The sequence below is a fragment of the Ranitomeya imitator genome, chromosome 2, assembly GCF_032444005.1.
Source record: "Ranitomeya imitator isolate aRanImi1 chromosome 2, aRanImi1.pri, whole genome shotgun sequence".
Classification (NCBI taxonomy): Eukaryota; Metazoa; Chordata; class Amphibia; order Anura; family Dendrobatidae; genus Ranitomeya; species Ranitomeya imitator.
In genome coordinates, this window is record NC_091283.1 from 795,218,842 (window position 1) to 795,239,715 (window position 20,874).

The 20,874-nt window shown below is 44.4% G+C and overlaps 1 protein-coding gene across 2 annotated transcripts in view; it reads right to left on the minus strand.

Moving 5' to 3' along the window:
- Positions 1-15,381, minus strand: part of CNNM2 (cyclin and CBS domain divalent metal cation transport mediator 2) — a 134,040-nt gene extending 118,659 nt beyond the window's left edge. For both annotated transcript variants that reach the window (XM_069753709.1, XM_069753708.1), the window contains exon 1: positions 13,743-15,381. In XM_069753709.1, the coding sequence (XP_069609810.1) occupies positions 13,743-15,216 (1,474 nt within the window). In that variant the 5' untranslated portion in view covers positions 15,217-15,381. The remainder of the gene's footprint in view (positions 1-13,742) is intronic.
- Positions 15,382-20,874: the final 5,493 nt, after the last annotated feature.

The following is a 20,874-nucleotide window of genomic DNA, read 5'->3' on the forward strand; positions in this document are numbered from 1 at the left end:
GAAAAAGCGGTCCGTCAGAAGAAAACGTTACATGTAGCGTTTTTTTTCTCCCGACGGTCCGCCAAAGCATGACGCATCCGTCGCAAAACGGATGCGAAGTGTGGCAATCCGTCGCAAATGCGTCGTCAATAGAAGTCTATGGGGAAAAAACGCATCCTGTAAGCACTTTTGCAGGATGCGTTTTTTCTGCAAAACGACGCATTGTGACGGATTTAAAAAAACGCTAGTGTGAAAGTACCCTAAGACACCGCTCTCCAATCTAAAAGAAGCCGACACACCCGGTTCCAGGAATCCATATTCGATATGATACACAGATGGAAACTCATGGACCAACAAGTGTAGAGGACACAAATCTTTTTCTGAATGTAAGACTCAGCATCAAAAGGTTAAAAAAAAAAAAAAAAATACATTTTATTCAGTATATTTAAAAAAAAAAAAAAAAACAATACACATGTGCCAAAATGACACGAACGCATTTCGGGTGTGTGTGCCCTGTGTTATGGCTCAAGACTGGCACAGATTTATTGGTGTTTTTAAAAGGAACTAAATACAATTTTGGAACTGTTTAACAGTATGGTGCTGAATTTTAGGAATATTATTCTAAATATCTTGATGCAAAGCCAGTCTTTCACATTCTTCAGAGAATATCTTGACCAAGTTTTGAGGTACAACTGGGTTTGGGTCGGACAAATGTTGCAGTCGAGCCGGACTGTGCAGTTCCTCGGACAAAATACCATTGGGAGATGAAGTCATCCGTCCCATAGTGGGTATTGGCATGAAGCCCTTAGGCTGGCCTTACACATTATAGGGCAGTCAGCCCAACTATGCTTTGGCCGATCATTCTGCCGATATCCATACACAAGAGTGTCCTCATGGGCGAGCGTTAATGAGCAAACTTCCGGTGGACATGTCAGCCGGCAGCTTATCTTAGGGAGAACATTGCAATCAGCAATCGAAAGTACGCGTTCGACAACTCTCGTAACCATCAGTCGGCTGGCATACGCAAGACCATCAACCGAATCAGTCGATATTGGTGGGTTCCGCTGTCATTAGTGTAATGTGTATAGGGGGCTTAACGCCAACATGGCACAGAGAAATTCTAGTCTACGGTGGTCTTGTTTACAATGGGAGCAATCAAAATAAAAAGTTTGGGCGATTCCTCATACTTGGTGCTGTCAGCAGAATGTAGTTATTTCTACAAAGAGTATCAGCAGAGTACAGACTGCCGTAAACAGCAGTAACATCAGTTCAATTATTTATACAATTTCCAAAATTGGCAACAAAGTACAGTACAACTAAACATTGACCTCCAAAGTACAGGCATTAAAATATATGTTGTAATTTATGTCACATTGAGTTTTTATTTTCTTGATACTGTATGTAAAGGCTATGTGAAGACCATGGCACACCCTTTACCAACGCTGGAATAAGTCTAGCATCAGACCGTAAAACTATTTGCCCCACATTTGCAACCGTGCGTGCTACAACCCAACAGGCCAGTAAGCCTCTTAATTACATAACCAGCAAAAACCATGCAGGCTTTGTTTGTGCCTTTCTTACAAAAATCCTCCCGTTAGTGCCAGCTCTATTACAGGTAAACAGTCTTACCCCCGAGTTCAGAGATATTCAGAGGAATATTCCTTATCAGCAACTGATATAGACTGGATCAAAGGGAAGTATGCAGCAGGTCTACAACAGCGCCACATTGATAAAGATCCAAGATGAGCCCAGGTATAAACTTTGAACAAACCAGAGTCCTTGAAAAAGTTGTAAGTTCTGACACAGAATAGGTAAGGAATGATCAGCGAGCGCCAAGCGTGAAAAATACAGCTGGAACTGGTAACGGTTATGTGAGAACCTTAAAAAAAAGTGCAGAAAGAAAGAAGGTTACTAATACCAACTGTACCATAGGTTTCTACGCACCATCTCCCTAAGGATCTATTAATACGGGCCAATTTGGACCCATTAAGGACTGCTTGCCTATATACGAATCCCCTGGCAGATGCTCACTTGCCTATTTATGTGGCCTGCAAATGATGACTACAGAACCACCTTCAACACATTCGCTCCATCATACAGTATTTCATTGTCGGCAGCACATTCCCTGTTTACAAAGAGCGGTGTGCTGCCGAGATCTAGAATAAATAATGGCCGCATAAAAGATCTGAATAGTTTTGCTTGGTTCATCGAGTGATTGCCAGCATGCTTAAAGGAGACTGATAGTCAGCAATGAGCACTCGTTTGCCGATTCTCACCCCCTTTAAATGCACCTTAAAAAGAGGTTGCCCGCTATTCTTTCTTTGATGACCTATGCTTAGGATTCGATCAGTCGTGGTTCGAAACCCGGCAACCCCACCATCAGCAGCTCTCGGTGATTGTTTCTTCACGCAGGGTCCAGAGATAAATTAAGCAGCAGCGACAATGCGCAACCAATGCTCCATTCAAGCACATCCAGTATCTTGTAAATCGGTAAATGTCCCAGCTCGACGAACCCCAGAAATCAGAAAATGGTCACCTATCCCATGGATAAGTAATAAAGAGAACTTCCTACAATTGCAACTTAACTACAACGCCTAGCAGTTACTGTACTGGAACAAGGGTTTAAAAAGGACTAAAAAGATGCCAAATGTGACACTTGTAATTTGTTAGCCTGGCACTGTGGTCTAAAAGGTGCATTTACAAAAGGACGATTCTGCATTTCACATGCAGTGTAAAAAGGCTGACTATAGCAACAAACAATCAAAATGATTCATTGTTTGGGTAAAATGATCTTTTAAGCTTGAAAAAAAAAAAAAGGGAGAATTTCAATCTACTCAGAAGCATATGATTTCAAATGCAAATGCCACACCTGGAATGTGCTCCAGACCTTTTACCTGCTTGATGATGGATTAATGAGGGATTAGCTCAGGCAGCCCATTAAAGAGCTTGAGAGTTGTCCAATTACTTTTGGATCCTTTAAAAATAGCTGCAATTCCTGAACACTTTCTCCAGTTATGATGTGAATACCCTCAAATTAAGGCCACATTAACACATTCAGTATTTGGTCAGTATTTTACATCAATATTTGTAAGCCAAAATCAGGAGTGGAACAATCAAAGGAAAAGTATAATAGAAACATGTCACCACTTCTGGATTTATCACCCACTCCTGGTGTTGGTGGCCAACAATGGGCTTACTTTGTATTGAGAAATCATATAACAGATCCTAGTTAAAGGGAAGATGTCACTTTGTAGTGATGCAATCTAATCTGTGGATAGCACGATATATAGAAGACAGAAGACAAGCAGAGCAGAATAAACCAAAAGGTATGTTGGAAAAAATAAAAAAATAAAAGTTACCGGTATATTGAATAACTATTTTATACATTGAAATCCCTGGTGTTTGTAGGTAGATGAATCCAGCGGGGTGGTCCTATTCAGTGATTGACAACCACGTCTGCATCAATTGTCCCACAGGGCAGTCTGTCAATCACCGTATAGGCCGCCCACGGGACTCCTATTGCATACAAACACCAGGAATTTCATTGAATAAAATGCAAATTTTACTAAAACTTTTCCCATAAAAATGAACATTAGACTGATCGGCTCCTCCGACTCTAGAACATCCTGCCTGCAGATCAAATTGCATATCCAATAGGACATGTTCCCTTTCATTACTTAAGATGAGGAAGGACTCATCTCATCTGTGCGGCTACGATTTTGAGATATAATGGAGTGTTGCAAGATGTAGCATTGATAGGAAAAAGAAAGGAAAAAAGAAAAGTAAAAAAAATTTGATGGCTAAAGACAATTCAAGCTAGTTTCATGCAGAGGCAAATGTGGCTAGTCATACCGAGGACACCAATTACCACTGGAGGATAGGAGAATTCCAAGTATTGAACATCACTTAAAAACTTTCGAAAAGAAGATGCTAAAAGAGAAGTCTGTTCTTCAAACTTCTAGGAAGTATTCCAACTTCTAAAGACGAGATCCTAACAGGCCTGAGCAGAAGGTCTTCAGAGGCCCATTGGGTAGAACAACATTAAGACTTATAGAAGGACATTCGCACACACCTGACTTGCTTTCTAGGTCTGCCAGAAAAGCTAACCTCTCTGCTTTTCACTGAAGACAAGCTAGTCTTATGGCCGTCTTACTACCAGCAGACATGCTCCTTCATCGGGCGTCACTGATCAGACTGGTATTTCGTGATTTGTTACAGCTGTTACAGGAGAACGAGTCGGACAGTGGTAAGAGTTCTTTCCCTTTTAAAAATAAATCTAATGTGACACCTCCGTTCTCCCTTGTTCCTGCCATTAGGGTCTTTTTTGAACTTACCAAGAGGGACATCATGGCCCTGCGTCCACGTCCTTCCATCATGGGCAATCTTAATAGTGAGGAGAAACGGGCCCTTTATGGGCTCAGATCCAACACTGCCTTCCTTGTGAAGGAGGCGGATAAGGGTGGCAATGTTGTGCTGTGGCCCCATGCACTCTATCTGGAAGAGGCCCAACGCCAACTTGGTAACAACTGTTTCTATAAGAGGCTCCCTTCAGATCCTACAGGGGTTTTTGCTGTTAAGTTTAGGCGTCTTCTGGAGAGAGCGAGGGACTTGAATATTATTGGTCATCAGGAGTTCAAGTTTCTCTGGGTGGAGGTTCCTATCACGGCAACATTTTATATGTTGCCGAAAATCCACAAGTGCCTGCATAAGCCACCAGGACGTCCTATTGTGGCAAGTATAGGAAGCTTGTGTGAGAAAGCTGGTGTTTATGTTGATCATTTTCTCCAACCAATGGTTAAGGGCTTACCTTCATTCGTTCAAGACTCGTCGCATTTTATCCGTATTTGTCGTGAGGTTTCGCTGCCATCTCAGTTTTTGTTGGTGACATGCGATGTTGAGTCTCTGTACTCGAACATAAGTCATGAAGATGGTGTTACGGCTGCCTTATACTTTTTTGATCAACTTGGACAATCAGATCGCATGCACGATTCCTGGGTGATAGATCTCATGGAATTCATTATGAGGCACAATCATTTTTTGTTTGACCGCACCTACTATCTTCAAACCTCGGGGGTGGCCATGGGCGCGAGATGTGCCCCGGCCATTGCTAATCTTTTTTTAGGCTGGTGGGAGGCTACCATGGTCTACCCCCTTGAGGACTTTAAGGAACACGTCTGTTGTTGGAGTCGTTATATCGACGACGTGTTCTTTATTTGGAAAGGAGATGAACAGGGGTGCAGCAAATTTATTGATGCTTTAAATGATAATGCACACAATATCATTCTAACGTATTCTTTCTCCTCTACGACAGTCTCCTTTTTGGATTTACAGGTCTTGGTCAGTGGCAATGAATTATCGACAAGGCTGTTTCGCAAGTCCACCGCGACCAACAGTCTATTAGACTATAGAAGTTTTCATCCTAAGCACACTAAAGATGGCGTTCCTATGGGGCAGTTTCTGAGGATTCGAAGGAACTGTACCTCTGATGAAGATTTCCGGATGGAGGCCCGTGGGCTGACGGACCGATTTAAACAGCGACACTATCCTAAGAAGAGTATCTCTAAGGCTTTCCAACGTGCGGCAACCTATACACAAGAATCGTTATTGGAGCCACGGAACAAGGTACGAGATGGCAAATCAAGGTTTATTACCAATTATAACGATAATTGGCCACAGATTCGATGTATCCTCCAAAAGCATTGGGATATTCTGGCCACTGATTTGCATACGTCTTTGGTGGTGGGAGATCGACCCCTTCTTACAGCCAGGAGGGCCCCAAATTTTCGGGACCTTCTGACTAACAGTCATTATAGGAGACAGACGACTCGACTACATCGGGGTGTGGTGCTGCATGGGTCCTTTGCCTGTGGTGATTGTAACATCTGCCCACATATGGCTCCGACCAGGGATTTTTTCATCAGCCCTAAAGATGGTAGTAAGCATAGACTACGCTCTTATATCAACTGTAAAACGGCGTATGTCATTTATGCCTTGATCTGCCCTTGTCAATACATCTATGTGGGCCAGACTTCCCAGGAGTTACGCCGCAGGACCCAAAAACATTTCTCTACCATAAATTTGGCGGCTATGGATTCCGCTAAAGGGAAGGTGCTAATTCCGGTGGCTGCACATTATCTAGTCCATCATGGTGGCCGGGTGTTGAACACCAAGGTTATAGGTCTGGAAAGGCTCCAACCATTCAATAGTGGGGGAGCATATAAACGGTCCCTCTTGCAAAAGGAGGCTCGCTGGATTTTTAATTTGGGTTCTGTTGCTCCCGCAGGGTTAAACGAAGAATTGCTTTTCACTGGATTCCTGGGCTAAATGTGTTGCCGGACGTCTACCTTTGGTTATCGGGAATTGGATACGGAGGATGTCTGCCTTGTATCGCCTTGACATCTGGATTGGTACCCTTGAGCACTCATGGATTATGGACTGCCCTGTGAGATTGTTCCTTCAGCGGCCTGTGTATATTTACTATATTGTTCTGGTTGATTCTTTCCTTGTTGTTAGGTTATTCTTGGTTTAGGTATGCTTCGTATACTGTTTTATGTAGGCTTATTATGGCCTCTTTTATAGGTTATTACAGATATTTAGATGCTTGGGTCCTATTATTATATAGGTTCTTAGGACTGGCTCATTAGGTAGGTGGATAGGCCGCTTCGGCTTTTGGATATTGTTAGCCTTTAGTACTGGCTCATTAGGCAGGTCAATGGTTTTCTATTCCATGCTGTCGTTATTTTTATTATTCCTTTATACTACATTTATACGTCCTGGGCCTGCTCCACCTCCTTTTCGTCTTGGGTTTATATCGTCTTTATAGGGACTATTTATTGCTGTGGGTTATTATGCCTTACTGTACATGTTTTATTTATTCATGGAAATTGTAATAGCACTTTATATTAACATATAGGCTTTGATATTATGGGATGTCGTAAGATATAATAAAGTTGGTTTGAATCATTCTAGACTCATGCTCAATATATTTATATTTGTGTGTTTTGTGTATGTGGTTGTTTGTGGTGAACTCTCCGGAGAGTGCTCGATGTATGATTGGATATACATGGTGTATGATCTATTAACCCCCTCCCCCTCCTTTCCCCCGTGTCTATCGGGGTTATGCCTGCTCGCCCTTGCCTTTTGGCTCACATCTTATACACGCTATATGAGGTCTTAACCTATGTGTGCTATCTGAAGACCATTAGGCAATCCGCCTGTGCGTCCGTCATGGTCCTTATGGCGGCCTATCTGTATTCAGATTTAGGCCGTTTGCTGTGGATCTTTTACATAGGCTATTGTTTGGCTATATACACCTATGGTGGTTTGAGCCGTGCATCCCCTATATGTTTTCTTTGGGGGCTGGGCGATTTTTGCGGTGTTATTGTTATTTTTGTCACCGCTTCATCCATGTCTCTTTATATTTCTACATGGGCGCATTTTTCCTCCGTGTCCCGATTGGGGGCGGAGTTTGGCTGGTACGCCGGCTCCATGGATACGCCCAGCTTTGGTTTCCATGGCGCCGGCTTCAGCGTCTGTGCGGCTTGCTATTAGATGTCCGCGCAAGCGCCTGCTCTCCTGTTCTCTGGCTGGGAGGTGGAGCTTTATTTATGTGCGCTGTTTCAACCCCATGTTTCACTAGCGCTCTCTGTGTCATGCGGCTGCGCGAGTCTCCTGCTCCTTCCGGTTGGCCGTGCTCTGCACACCGGTACGCTGTTTTTTATTATTATGTCATATGTATATAAGCTCTACATCTGTGCCTCTCTACACACTCCCTGAGGAAGCCCGGTTCGCCGGGCGATACGCGTGGGACATCTGTTTACACCAGGTTGTATGCACATTTGGATCTCACTATGAGTCTTTATTTGTGCTGCTCATATGGCTGATTGTTTCTCCTTTGTCCTGCTTACTTTAGGACTTTGGTTACCAATCTAGCCAAGGCCATGTATTTGTGGGGGTATATTTATTTTCCCCTGCTGGATCCATATTAGTGGCTTCTACTCTGTTATAGCCGCATGGGATATCATCATATGAGCCAGTTAGGTTAGGTTTTGGTGGTTGCCTTATTTTGTATACTATTCAACCTGTGATGTTTTGCTTTTGGTTTTTAAGTATGTTTTATTTATTCTTTGGTGTGTTTTAGGTGCATTAATAAATTGTATTTTTCTTCATACATTTGTCATTATTTGGATGGTGTGCATGTTATGCAGTGATGCTTTTTCTACATGTTTTTTCTGATCAGACTGGGCATTCTTCAGGGTTCTAGCAGTACATAAATCTTTATACTCTGCAAATTTAGGGAAGCGTAACACTACTAGGCAAATATTGGCATCCAAACACAACAAAAATAACCTATCCCAACAACCCAGACTGCGCAAACGGAACAAGATCGGGCAGAAGAACCAGATCATCATGTCATGGCCGGCTGCAAGGAACAAGACATTTAACTAGGGATAAGTTACAATGACTTATTAACCTGTTGGCATCCTAATCGGGATAATGCCAACACCAACTACCCTTACCCAGCATGAGCATACACCGACACATGCCTGGAGTTGGAAAGTCTGGTTCCATCTTAAAATTACTGTAAAAACCACAAAGTGAAGAAACCCGCACAGAACAAGCACTTCCACATTGTCTTCCAAACTGCTGAAGTTGGATCTAAGTAATTAATATTCCAAGCTCGTAAAGATTTATAGCGTCCTTATGTCTTTACTTGTCAAGCACCAGATAGAAGATTAAATTGGCAGCAAAAGTGTGCACCCCGCTTAACGTATGCATCTCAATGCTACAGCGATACTGGTTCTTCCGATCCGGTGGATTTTGACAATCTACGTTTATTTTAAAAGGGACATTTTACATATGATGGAAACAAAAGAACCCGTTTGGCGCTGTAACTAACCGCCAGCATGAACTTGTTCCCGTGGTTCTCTCTTAGGTTGGGATCAGACGCTGGCATTTCACAGTCCATTTATGAACCGCAAGGACCAGACTGACCACGGGTCTTATGTCCTTATGCCTATGAGGCTGCAAGATTGGGTCAGGCCTGTATATGGACCGCTAATTATGGCCGTCTGAACCCAGCCTTTTCAGAAATGGCACACCAGTCAGTAGTTTCGACCAGTCATATTTGGGCTTAACACGTAGCGTTTTTTTTAATGCATTTTTCCGGGCAGAAAAACAAAGCAGGGAAAAATGAATGAGATGTCTAAAATCTCATTCACACAGTGTGTTTTTCCTGTTTTTTTTTTGTTTGTTTGTTTTATTTGTGATGTCTTTTTTTTTTTTTTTTAAATAATAATGTCAACTCTTTCAGAATTTTTACTGCAGACCTTCCCTATTGAGATCAAAATGGTTTAGCAAAAAAAGAAAAAAAAAAACCAACATGGAATACTCAGGGGTGCAGAGGGAATGACATAAGGGCAAAACCTGACCACTTGTCTTGATGACAGGTTTTCTTTAAAAGGCTACTCGAAACTCTGGTATGGCAAGTGCTAGGTACCTTTCTAGAGGTCGGAGATCTCCAGCACGGTCAATGTTCGGTCACTGTAAAAACGGCTCAAATAAATGTTGATACTGATCTCCATAATCCAGAGCGACAGAACAACAGAATTTATGAAGAACACAAGGATTGGAAATGTAGAAATGTAACATTAGACCAATTTGTGATTTAGGCACCCAACTTTCCCAGAGAGTTTTCATAAAAAGTTATGGAAGACTCCAGGACTGATCTATGAAGAAAAATTCATGAACGTAATTGGAAATGGTCTTTGGTTTTTAACTACAAACCTTTTGTGAAGTGAAGAGTAAGAAGTTCTGAAATTTCATCCGCCCTCCACTTACTGGCCTATTCTAAGTAGTGTTTCATGTGTGCAGACGGCGCTGTGTGAGGACGGCTTGTCTGTGGTTCACAGACCATAGAGATGCCAGCGCCACGTTAGCCGGTCTCACCACTATCAGCGGATCACGTTACCCATGTCATGCCCACACTCAGATGCTTCACCTTTTAGATTTACGGCAAATTCGTCCATTTGGCCATGATCAGTGGACCTGGATATATGCACAGTCGTTTTCTACAATTTGGAAATGTTTATCATGAACAAGTCATTATAAAAAGGAACCAAAAAAAAAAAAAAAAAAAATATTTACAAAATAACTCCCGACATCTACAGTGTAAAGAGACATATCAGTAACTTTTGCTGTAGAAGTAAATGTTAATTGCTCCTCATCAGCAACTGCAGCTCAGGGAGACGATCGTATCAGAAACTTTGAGGCCGTATTTTCGGAGTGCAATCCAAAAAAAAATATCGGATCAGACTAGGACCAGTTATTTTATGGGGCTGTGCACATTCCTTATTTTTTCCCCCCTTGGACTGAGCCATTCCAAGGAAAGGGGTAGAAAAGGAAAAAAATAAATAAATAAATCGCTACATGCCCGAGTTTGATCCGATATTCAGATAACATTCAACCATGCAACTGCGCAAGAAACATTGGACTGCATTCGCATGACATCTGAGTGCAGTCCGATTTCCACTGCTTCACAGAATGGAGACTTTTTTTAATCCATCTTCCGATTCGTCACGAAAAAGATCAAACTCTGAGTGTGATTTGCCCGATTCTCTCAGATGAGAAAATATACACTTGTGTGACCCTAGCCTTAGATGGATAAAAAAAAAAAAAAAAACTCATCCCTATGACCTCTAGTTTACCTTGCATTGGTTGCTAATAGTGATAAGTCCAAAACATTAAAGTTTGTGATCCACATAGCAACCAAGTATAAATGACGACTGCTTATGTGTAAGAATTTCTTCCATAAAATAGAATCATTCTTGCAACGAAAAATACATGATAAGAGGGGAAACGACTGCTGGGACCCCCATAGCTTATGATAACAGGGTACCCAAAATTCGCTGGGCGAATGAGTGAGCATGTGCGGCCACGGTTACATTTATTTTTTGGCCGCACATGCTCACTACATTCACGTAAGAGACCAATTAGTAGCGGTCTTCCCAGCATTTATAATGTATAAGATGGACTGGCAACTACTAGAATCAGACAATTTGCAGGACCCTGGACCACGGACCGCACCTTGGCCACCTTTTCTGATTAGTTAGCCACCAGTGACAGTCTTGGCTACGCAGGCGCCTATCAAAAGAGTCAACCAGAATGCTAAAGAGTAGACACTTCACAGTTTCTGGTCCAGCTGCATGGACCGCGGACATGGTCACTGGACCAGGGGGTCCTGGGAATATTTTTGATGCACGCGAGCGTCTACTGTTTATGGCACAACCCCTTTAGTTTCAGAATTTGGTGCCATTATTTGCAAGAAACATAAGACGGGTATAGAATAAGTAATGAAAAATTATTAAGGGTTAAATTAGCGACAAGAAAGTTAAGCATCTATGCAGTGAAATACTAGAGGAAACCATACTGCTCAGCTATAATGGCTCCCATCAATCCTAGGAGATCCAGTAGTGATGCCACATAGGCCGGGAGCAGATCTTCCCTCTGGCCGGGGTCACACTAGACCGTAATACGGACGAGTGCAATGCGATAAAAAAAAAAAAAAAAAAAAAAAAAAAATCGCATAGCACTCGTCCCAATGTTAATCTATGGGGCAGCTCCCATCATCCGATATTTTCTCGGCCGTATTCAGGATCCGAGTGAAATCGCAGCATGCTGCGATTGTCAGCGTTTCTCGGCCGAGAATCGCCAATGAAAGTCTATGGGGGTGAGAAAAAAATAGCACAGCACACGGACCATCAGTGTGACTTGCGAGAAATTCTCAGGCATTGGGCAGGTGACAGGAATAGCTCAGCCATTATTTGCTCATTTTGCAAGTGTGTGAGAAAATCTCACCATACGGATGCCATACGGATGTCACACGGATGTCACACGGATCATTTGATGCGAGAAAATCGCATCCTCGCACTGCACACGGATCACTGTTTTGGGAACATTTGTGCGACTCTCGTCCGTCAAAAACGGACCGTATTTTTATACGTTGTGTGTGTCCCCGGCCTTACAGCTCAGCTTTACCTTCACATGTGAAAACGAACAGCAGCTTATTTCAGAAAATGCACTTTTTTCTTGCGGATTTTCATTTTAGTGTCCCTTTAAGAATGTCTACCAACAATACAGAAGGTGCTGGAGGTCAAATAGCAGAAAATCAATCAACTGACTGACTGCAGTTTTGCAACTTGATACATTAAAACCTTCCGAGACGCTACAATGTGAAACACAAACTTCCTAGATTTCCCAACCAAGTAGCAAAAAAGTGAAAATGCACCTTTTATATAATACTAAGATCTTCAGGATCTCAATGAAGGAAGAGGGTCAGCGGTGTCTACGGAGCTACCTACAGATCAGCCTAATGCTGGGGAAGCATCCTGACTACTGAGCCGTGCTGGACAGCGCTCAACAGTTTCTGCAGAAGACAACTTCACAGACAAGCCAATGACAGTCTATTCATTCCCTGTAAGAAGCGTTTGGAAACTTACTAACTAGTGATGAGCGAACGTGGCCGGATGAGGTGTTATCTGAGCATGCTCGGGTGCTAACTGAGTCTTCGGCGTGCTCGAAAAATATGTTCGGGGATCCCGCAGCTGCATGTCTCGCAGCTGTTAGACAATCCCTGCGTGTGTGGGGGCTGTCAAACAGCTGCGGGGACTCAGATTTTTTTCTGCACGCTGAGGACACTTTGTTAGCATCAGAGCATGCCCAGATAACACCTTATCCGAGCACATTCTCTCATCACTATTACTAACCCCAAATAGCAACAGTTTCACGTCTAAAGATGGAGTAGACCGAACTACCTATACTGAGTCCAGCTAGTTAATAGGTGTCTGATGAAAACAACATATTGGTGATCAATAGGATAAGTAGTGACATATTGACTGGTGGGGGTCTGACTGCTAAGCACCGCACAGATCAGCAGAATGGGGCACTTGTATCCACATGAGGGTAACGGTCCTATTATTCTGAAAACCGCATATAGCACTCTTATGAGAAAATTAGTCGTGTGCATGAGCCCTTAGCAAAGAGTAGCAGTGCACTCGCTCCATTCATCCCTATAGGACTGCCGATTGCTGCGCTTGGCTTTTTCCAGCAGCCTCGTAGGGAATGAATGGAGCGGTGTTCGGGCAACCAACCAATCAGTAGAGCCATTTTGCATCAGAGCCAAAAGTTCCCCATTAGGGATAATTATTTTCTATTTTAACCAGACCCCCTAACCATCAGCGCGTGATCACCTACCCTAGAATAGGTCACAACTTGTTTTCACCAGACAACCACTTTTATTTAGTTATAGATCGCTCAATTACCTATAGAACTTCAGACCTTCTACTGAAAATCCATGGCCAGTAGGAACAATCTGACAGCGATTTATCACGAAGGCTTCTAATTTCAGCCCAAAATTACTTTTGGTGTCATTTGAGTTGATCATTATAGGACCATAGAAGTTCTGGAGAACATTATATGGGGTCATCATAGGTCAGAAGATCAGTTGTTGGCCTTTATAGTCACCTGGCTCGGACCCCTGCTGAAGGAGAGGATGGGGGAGGGGAGGGGGGTTCTTTACGTCCTAATGAGTCTACAGTCCTGCTGACCATATTTCTACCTTAAAACTAGTAGGAAAACAAACATTTATGGGAATTCGTATTGATCAGACAAAGGCGAGTATTTCAGGCTGAAAAATATGGGACGGGTGTCCGCTCTAATCTTCCCCCTACCACCGCCCCACGAGCCGCAAATGGCAAGGTGCCCACCTTTTTTGAATTCTTCCAGCATGGCATCCAGCTTGGTGTCATTGAAGACAAAGTGTAGAGGGTGATTGTAGAACTTGGTGATCGTCTTTAAAGGCGTGCAGTCATCGGGGTCCACGAAGGCCAAGTCTTTTACAAAGAGGAGGTCCACAATGTTCGATCTTTCCCCTTCATAGACCGGGATGCGGGTATACCCGCTTTCCATGATCTCTGACATGGTGTTGAAGTCTAGGATGGCATCTCCGGCCATCATAAAACAATCTCTTAAAGGGGTCATGACATCTTCCACCGTTTTGGTCCTGAGCTCCAAAGCCCCCTGGATAATATTGAGCTCTTCTTTGACCAGATCATTATATGGGTCGGTGACCCTCAACATCTCCAGCAACTTCTCCCTGTTATAGACCGTCCCTATTTCCTGTCCCAGGACGCAGTCCAACAACTTACTGACCGGGTAAGAAGCCGGGAAGGTCATCATCATGAAAAACTTGGTCAAGAAGATGGTGTTAGCTCCCACAGCCAAGCCATGCCTAGAACAGATGGCCTGGGGCACGATCTCCCCGAAGATGACTATGCCGATGGTGGAGACCACTACGGCCACCAACCCAGACCCTGCGATGTCGTCCAGCAGGATGGTGAGGGTGGTGTTGACCAAGACGTTGCCCAACAGTAAGGAGCACAGTAAGTAGTTGCCCTGGCGACGCACCGGCTCGATCCTCTTGGCGTAGTTCTTCTCTTTGTCGGTGCCGCAGTTCTGGACGATCCGCAGCTCCATGGGGTCCAGGGCCATGAGCCCCAGATTGAGGCCGCTGAACATACCGGACAGGCACAAGAGGAGGGCGATGAAGATCACTTGAAGCCAGAAGGGCAGCAGAAACTTTTTCTCCTCCACCACGATGACCCTGGTGTCATCCCCAGCATGGTAGACCCAGGTGGTCTCAGTCCAGGGCTGGTGGGCACCGGGGCTGGGAGGGGGGCTGGACACGGAGGTGCACAGGAAATAAGCCTTGCTCTTCTCCGTCTTCCTCAGGGGCTTGATCTCGATCTCCACGATGCCGGAGCTGCTGCGGCTCAGCTCGATGTGCGGCCGGATCAGGATGTCGGAGGTGCGGATCCCGCAGGGGTAGAAGCCCTCCTGGCCGCCGCCGCCGCCGGGCTCCGGCCCCCCTCCGGTCAGCCAGGGCGGCAGGTGCTCGGTGAAGGCGATCTTGGACCACGTCTCGTTGTTGATGTTCTGCCCGTACACCCGCAGCTTCACCCGGGTCCTCTCGCTCACCCGCAGCGCCCCGCCGTCCATGAACGACACGTCGTCAGTATCCTCCAGCCGCAGCCCGATGATAACAGTCTCCGCGGCGTCCTCCTCTCCGGCAGCCAGGCAACTGCTCAGCGCCAGCAACATCATCATCACCAGACATAGGACCCGGCCGTGACTGCGCGCCGCCATGTTGACAGTGGGCAGAGTGATGGAGCCGCCCGCCATCTTTGGTTCGGGAGGGAGGAGGAGGGGGGGAGAAAGAGCGGGGAAGAGGGGCTTACATCCAGCCTACTAGCGCCTTCATTCCCGGACCGGCGGCAAAGCACCCCCTGCCTAGTCCGACACCCATCCGGGTTCTGACAGGAGGCAGCAAGCGCGTCCCGAGGTGAACTAGCCGATTTTGAGCGACATATTAGGAGACCAATCAGGGGGCGAGTTTATGTGTGAGAGGCGGAGATTATTGACAGGTAAGGGGGCGGGGAGCTGTTGCTGAATTCCATTGGACAGTGAGGGCGTGGTTATAGTTTGGGGGTGTGGCCAGCGTGCGGTAGTGTGACTGTTCCTCCGCAGATGAGTGCAGTCTTGCTCCGCGCTGCTCTGCGGCTCTGTGCGGACCGTCACCCGTAGGCTCTGTGCGGACCGTCACCCGTAGGCGCTGCGCTGACCGTCACCCGTAGGCTCTGAGCAGACCGTCACCCGTAGGCTCTGAGCAGACCGTCACCCGTAGGCTCTGAGCAGACCGTCACCCGTAGGCTCTGAGCAGACCGTCACCCGTAGGCTCTGAGCAGACCGTCACCCGTAGGCTCTGCGCGGACCGTCACCCGTAGGCTCTGAGCGGACCGTCACCCATAGGCTCTGCGCGGACCGTCACCCGTAGGCTCTGTGCGGACCGTCACCCGTAGGCTCTGAGCAGACCGTCACCCGTAGGCTCTGCGCGGACCGTCACCCGTAGGCTCTGTGCGGACCGTCACCCGTAGGCTCTGAGCAGACCGTCACCCGTAGGCTCTGCGCGGACCGTCACCCGTAGGCTCTGAGCAGACCGTCACCCGTAGGCTCTGTGCGGACCGTCACCCGTAGGCTCTGAGCAGACCGTCACCCGTAGGCTCTGCGCGGACCGTCACCCGTAGGCTCTGTGCAGACCGTCACCCGTAGGCTCTGCTCTTTCCTTTCTTTTCTCCTATTCCTTTCGTCAGAAATCCATTAGCAATCACTCAACAAGACAGATTTTTAAAGGGCAAATGAAGAGATGGACAGCACCACAGCAAATGTGAAAAAACAGCTCACGTGTTTATTCTGCCTCCTGCAACGTTTCGGTCCGAGGACCTTTATCCAGCATATAAAGCATATAAAGCTTGATAAAGGTCCTCGGACCGAAACGTTGCAGGAGGCAGAATAAAGACGTGAGCTGTTTTTTCACATTTGCTGTGGTGCTATCCTCTTCATTTGCATATGGATTCGTACACTGGGATGGATCCCCTGGTGAGGACGTGCGCCCTGATGTCCATAGAGACGTTGTTACTTTAGGGTGCGGCTTTACTACTATTTTTTGATACTTAGATTTTTAAAGGGGTCGTCCAGGACTACGACATTGATGCCACTGGGATGAGTTATGGATATTAGGTTGGCGCAGAACAGCTCTTACTCTATTAAGGGTCAGGTGCTGGACCCACACCGATCTTATGAGGCTAAGTCATCACTAGCTGGTGACCAGACAACCCCTTTAAGGCTCAGTTCACATTTCCACTTTTTTAAAACCACCTTTCTGGTTAATGGGTCACGTTATCAGATTGCACCAATCACAAGAGCCATTATAAAACTTAAAGGTTTTTTGTTTTTGTTTTTGGAAGACCTCTGTCTCAGGCTGCAGTTTGTTTTCAGACTAAGCTTTTCTCACCCTCCCCAGTTTCAGCGATGAGACACATTAACGGCACTGCCGCCAATCGCTGAGCTCAGAGGCTACGGGCAGCTTATGCTGCCAGCTGGGGCAGAGCTGCTGTGCACAGTGATTGGCTGTAGTGCTGTCAACATGACGTCAGTATAGCAGAGACTCAGCTCTGGACCCGATGAGGGTGAGTAAAGCGCAGATTGGTTTGTAGAAAACAAACTGCAGCTGGGGGATAGAGGTTTTTCTGAAACTGGAAAATCCCTTTAAGCTTATTAAATGTATATGTGTGTCTAGTAATGTGCCTGCTACATTTCCAGCCGTCAGGATAACGGGGGTCCCCATTCTTCTCCGTCAGAGAAAGGCAAAGACTGTGCATCCTGCTCCCTCCATTGTCTTGTACGTAAGTTATCAAACAGATGAGTGATTCACTATTCCCACAGTATTACAGTGAAGATGACCACACACAGGCATGGCCAACCCATCTGCCCCTCTTAGGAGACCCCCAGTCTGCTAATAAGTGGGGTTCCAGAGAGCACCGCCATCAGTACATACTCATCCTCACTATGTGCCCTTCCTCTTATCGCTGACATGGAAACTCCACGTCTATGACCAGTTGGCTGAGACTGCAAAGAATGGTGTCACACAAGGGCGCACGGATCATTGGTGCAGCCTGTGCAGGAACACATGAGCCCGAAAGGTACCGTAAAGGGGGCCACGTCTACCCCCAAACAAGATAGAATCATGCATTATGAGGAGCATTTGGACTGCAAAGGACACATGTACTGTTCTTCCACAGGCTCCACCTTCTGTCTGTGTCCGCCATTAGTATGGCAGTTTTTGCACCCATGCTTTATAGGAAAAAGATAACAGAATTCTTTGCAAAACTGATCCGTGGCATTACTGACGCAAAGAAACCTCATTGATTATTGTGTCCATCTAGGTTCAATTTTGTGTCAGTTTTTAGAACAGAAGAAAAAGTTCTGCATGTACTAATGCAGCAGATCTGTTTGCTTATCAATTCCGTGTGTATTTTCCTTTAAATGGAAATGTGAATCTAGTCCTAGAGAGCATTCATCACTATTATCTTTTGTTTGTAAAATGGAAAAATGATCCAAAACTGAAGAACTTTGTAGTAAAATTATTATCATAGGTGAAGATATTGCTGGTTTTACAGACTCCTGCCAGCAGAGAGCCCCAGGACTCTGCGCACAATGGAAGATGGTTCATTTTCCCTGTGGGAGCAAGAAAAGTTAAGTAGTGGATGATCTGGACATTGTGCACTATTTGTCACCGAGTGCCCAGGGAGTGATACACTTGGTTTAGCTTTAGCAGATATTGGTCTGCTTTGCCAGGCTTGACCCTCTCTGGGCACTGTTTGATAATGCAATACGTGGTCACAATCGGACGGCATATGGAGCACGAATTTTTACCCACACATCTCAAATGAAACACAATATTTCATCAGCCAAGTACAGTAAATTCACAGCCCGAACGGTCAGAATAGAATAGATATTAATATGTCCGTATAATTAGTGCTTTGCGTGTGCAGTTATTTGGACTTGAATTTAGCTAATAGGTACATAAATGAAAAAAATGCTGTGGGGGTCTCCCCCTACTTTTAATAACCAGCTGAGGGAAAGCAGACAGCTGAGGACTGGTGTTATTATTCTAGGAAGGGGCCAATATCCATGGATCTTCCCAGCCTATTAATATCAGCTCACAGCTATCTGCATAGCATTTGCTGGTTATTAAAAAGGGGGAATAAAAAAAATGTTGTTGGGTCCCCCCTATTTTTAATAGCCAGCAAAGGCTAAACAAACAGGCTGATTATAATAGGCTGGAAAGGGACCATGGATATTGGCCCCTTTCCAGAATAATAGCACCAGCCCTCAGCTGCCCAGAAACGGCGCATCCATTAGATGCACTTAACTCACATTGTACTTGCATGACACTCATCCTGCTTTTTTTTTTTAATCAACATCGGAATGATTTTTTATATTCTAGTGTGACTCCAGCCTTATATAAGATACTGGAAGTGGTTGCTTCCAGCAACAATCCAAAGTTGTGCCCATTCACCTTCTGAAGTCCCATATTCTATATTCCAGACACAAAAATTCTGATTGGTTACTATGTGCAAGAGAGACAGTTTTAACTCTCTAAAGACCTGCATGTCCTTTGTTTTTGCACTTTCATTTTTCTCCTCCCCTAGTTCCAAGAGCCATATCTTTTTTATTTTTCCACTTACATAGTCATATAGGGGAGTGATTTTTGCTTTGCAAGTTCTGGTTATGAATTACATCATTCATTTTACAATATAATATTTAAAAAAAAAACAGGAAAAAATTCCAAGTAAGGTGAAATGTAAAAAAAAAACACTAATTCCAATATTGCTTTTGGTGTGTGTTCCTACAGCTTTCATTGTGTGGTAAAAATTACCTGGCAGCATTTGTTCTGGTGATTCTCCAGGTCAGTTCAATTAATGCAATACTATTTTCTTTTCATATATTTTAGTGGTTAATCAAATTTTAGAACTTTGTATAAAAAAGTTTTGTCATCATTTTTTTAGACCTTTAATTTATATGTTTTTTTTCGGCCATGGAACTGGATAAGAGCTTGTTTTTTTTCTTGCCCATTCAGCAAATGTTTTTATAAATACCATCTATTTTAGGAAACATGAAATTTTGTACGACATTGAGGCTCCTGGAAACAGCAATATAGGTGTTTGTTTTTTTTTCAGTTTAACGTACAGTTTAACTGCTTTTATAATTTGATAAATCAGAATTTTTGAGATACAACTAATCAAAATATGTTTGTTTATTTTTGAATAGAAAAAAATATGAGATTTAAATGTTTCTATATTTTTAATTTTTTTAATTTTGTAAAACTTTTTTTTATTGTTTAGATATCGGTCGGATGCCTCGCACACAGCCAATCCAGATCTCACACTTTACAGTGACAAAGGGGAAGTACCCTGAAACACAGTGTCTGCAAATTGAGATTCTGGTTTGGCTATTATCCTAAGTCATGTGACAAGGCTCGTTAAAGGGTCGACATTGACTTGTAGGTTTGCTACTTCCAATAGGTGGCACTAGAGTTCTGGTCCTCTTCCTCTCTGAAGAGACAATTTGCATAATTAGTTTATTTTTAGTACAAAAATTTAATAACTTTTAATATATACCTCAATACCATAATGCTGCAGTTTATAGTGTAATTGCAGTTCTCCCATGAAGCCCAGCCTGTGGCTGAGCTTCGCAGGAGTACTAATATATGGGAACCATGGGGGCAGCCTCCCGGTTGGATCTGAGCAGGTAAACCAGATTGTTTCAGAGCATTTCCAAAATGACAGGTCTTGTGGACTGTTCCTGAGATAGATAGTACTTTCCAAAAGTGGTCCAGGAAGGCATGGGCTACAAAGATTTATTGAGGCAAGTGAGGAGCGATAAAAAAAGGTGTCAGAACACACGGAGCATGGCAGCATGTGGCACACAAGCCTGTGTGCCCTCAGACTGACTCAAGAACCCATTCTGATCAATATCCACTTCTGGAAGAGCCTACAATAAGCTTCAAAACTGGACAATGAAAAATGGTGACCTGGTCTGATGAATTATGTTTTCTTTTTCATCATGGGGAAAGCAGAGTGGCCAGGCTTAACTCTTCTGGGGATAAGATGGCACCAGGATGCACTATTGGAAGAAATCAAGGTGGTGGAGGCAGTGACATGGTCTTGGAAATGTTCTGCAGGGTAACCTTGGGTCCGAATTCATTAAGAGACGCCCACCGCTTAATTCCGCGCATCTTATCAGTGGCATGCACTGGAACTGGAGTAGCCTTTCTAATTTAAGGAATTCCGCCACATTTGATGACTTTGGTGGAGCTGTTTAAAACTGGCATGAACACTTCAAAATGCCGGCATTTCTTAAAGCATCTTCACTAGCTTTTTTTTCTTTGTCACTTCCTGAGTGCTTTAATGTTTTTGTCCACTGGTTTCTTTAAGCGTT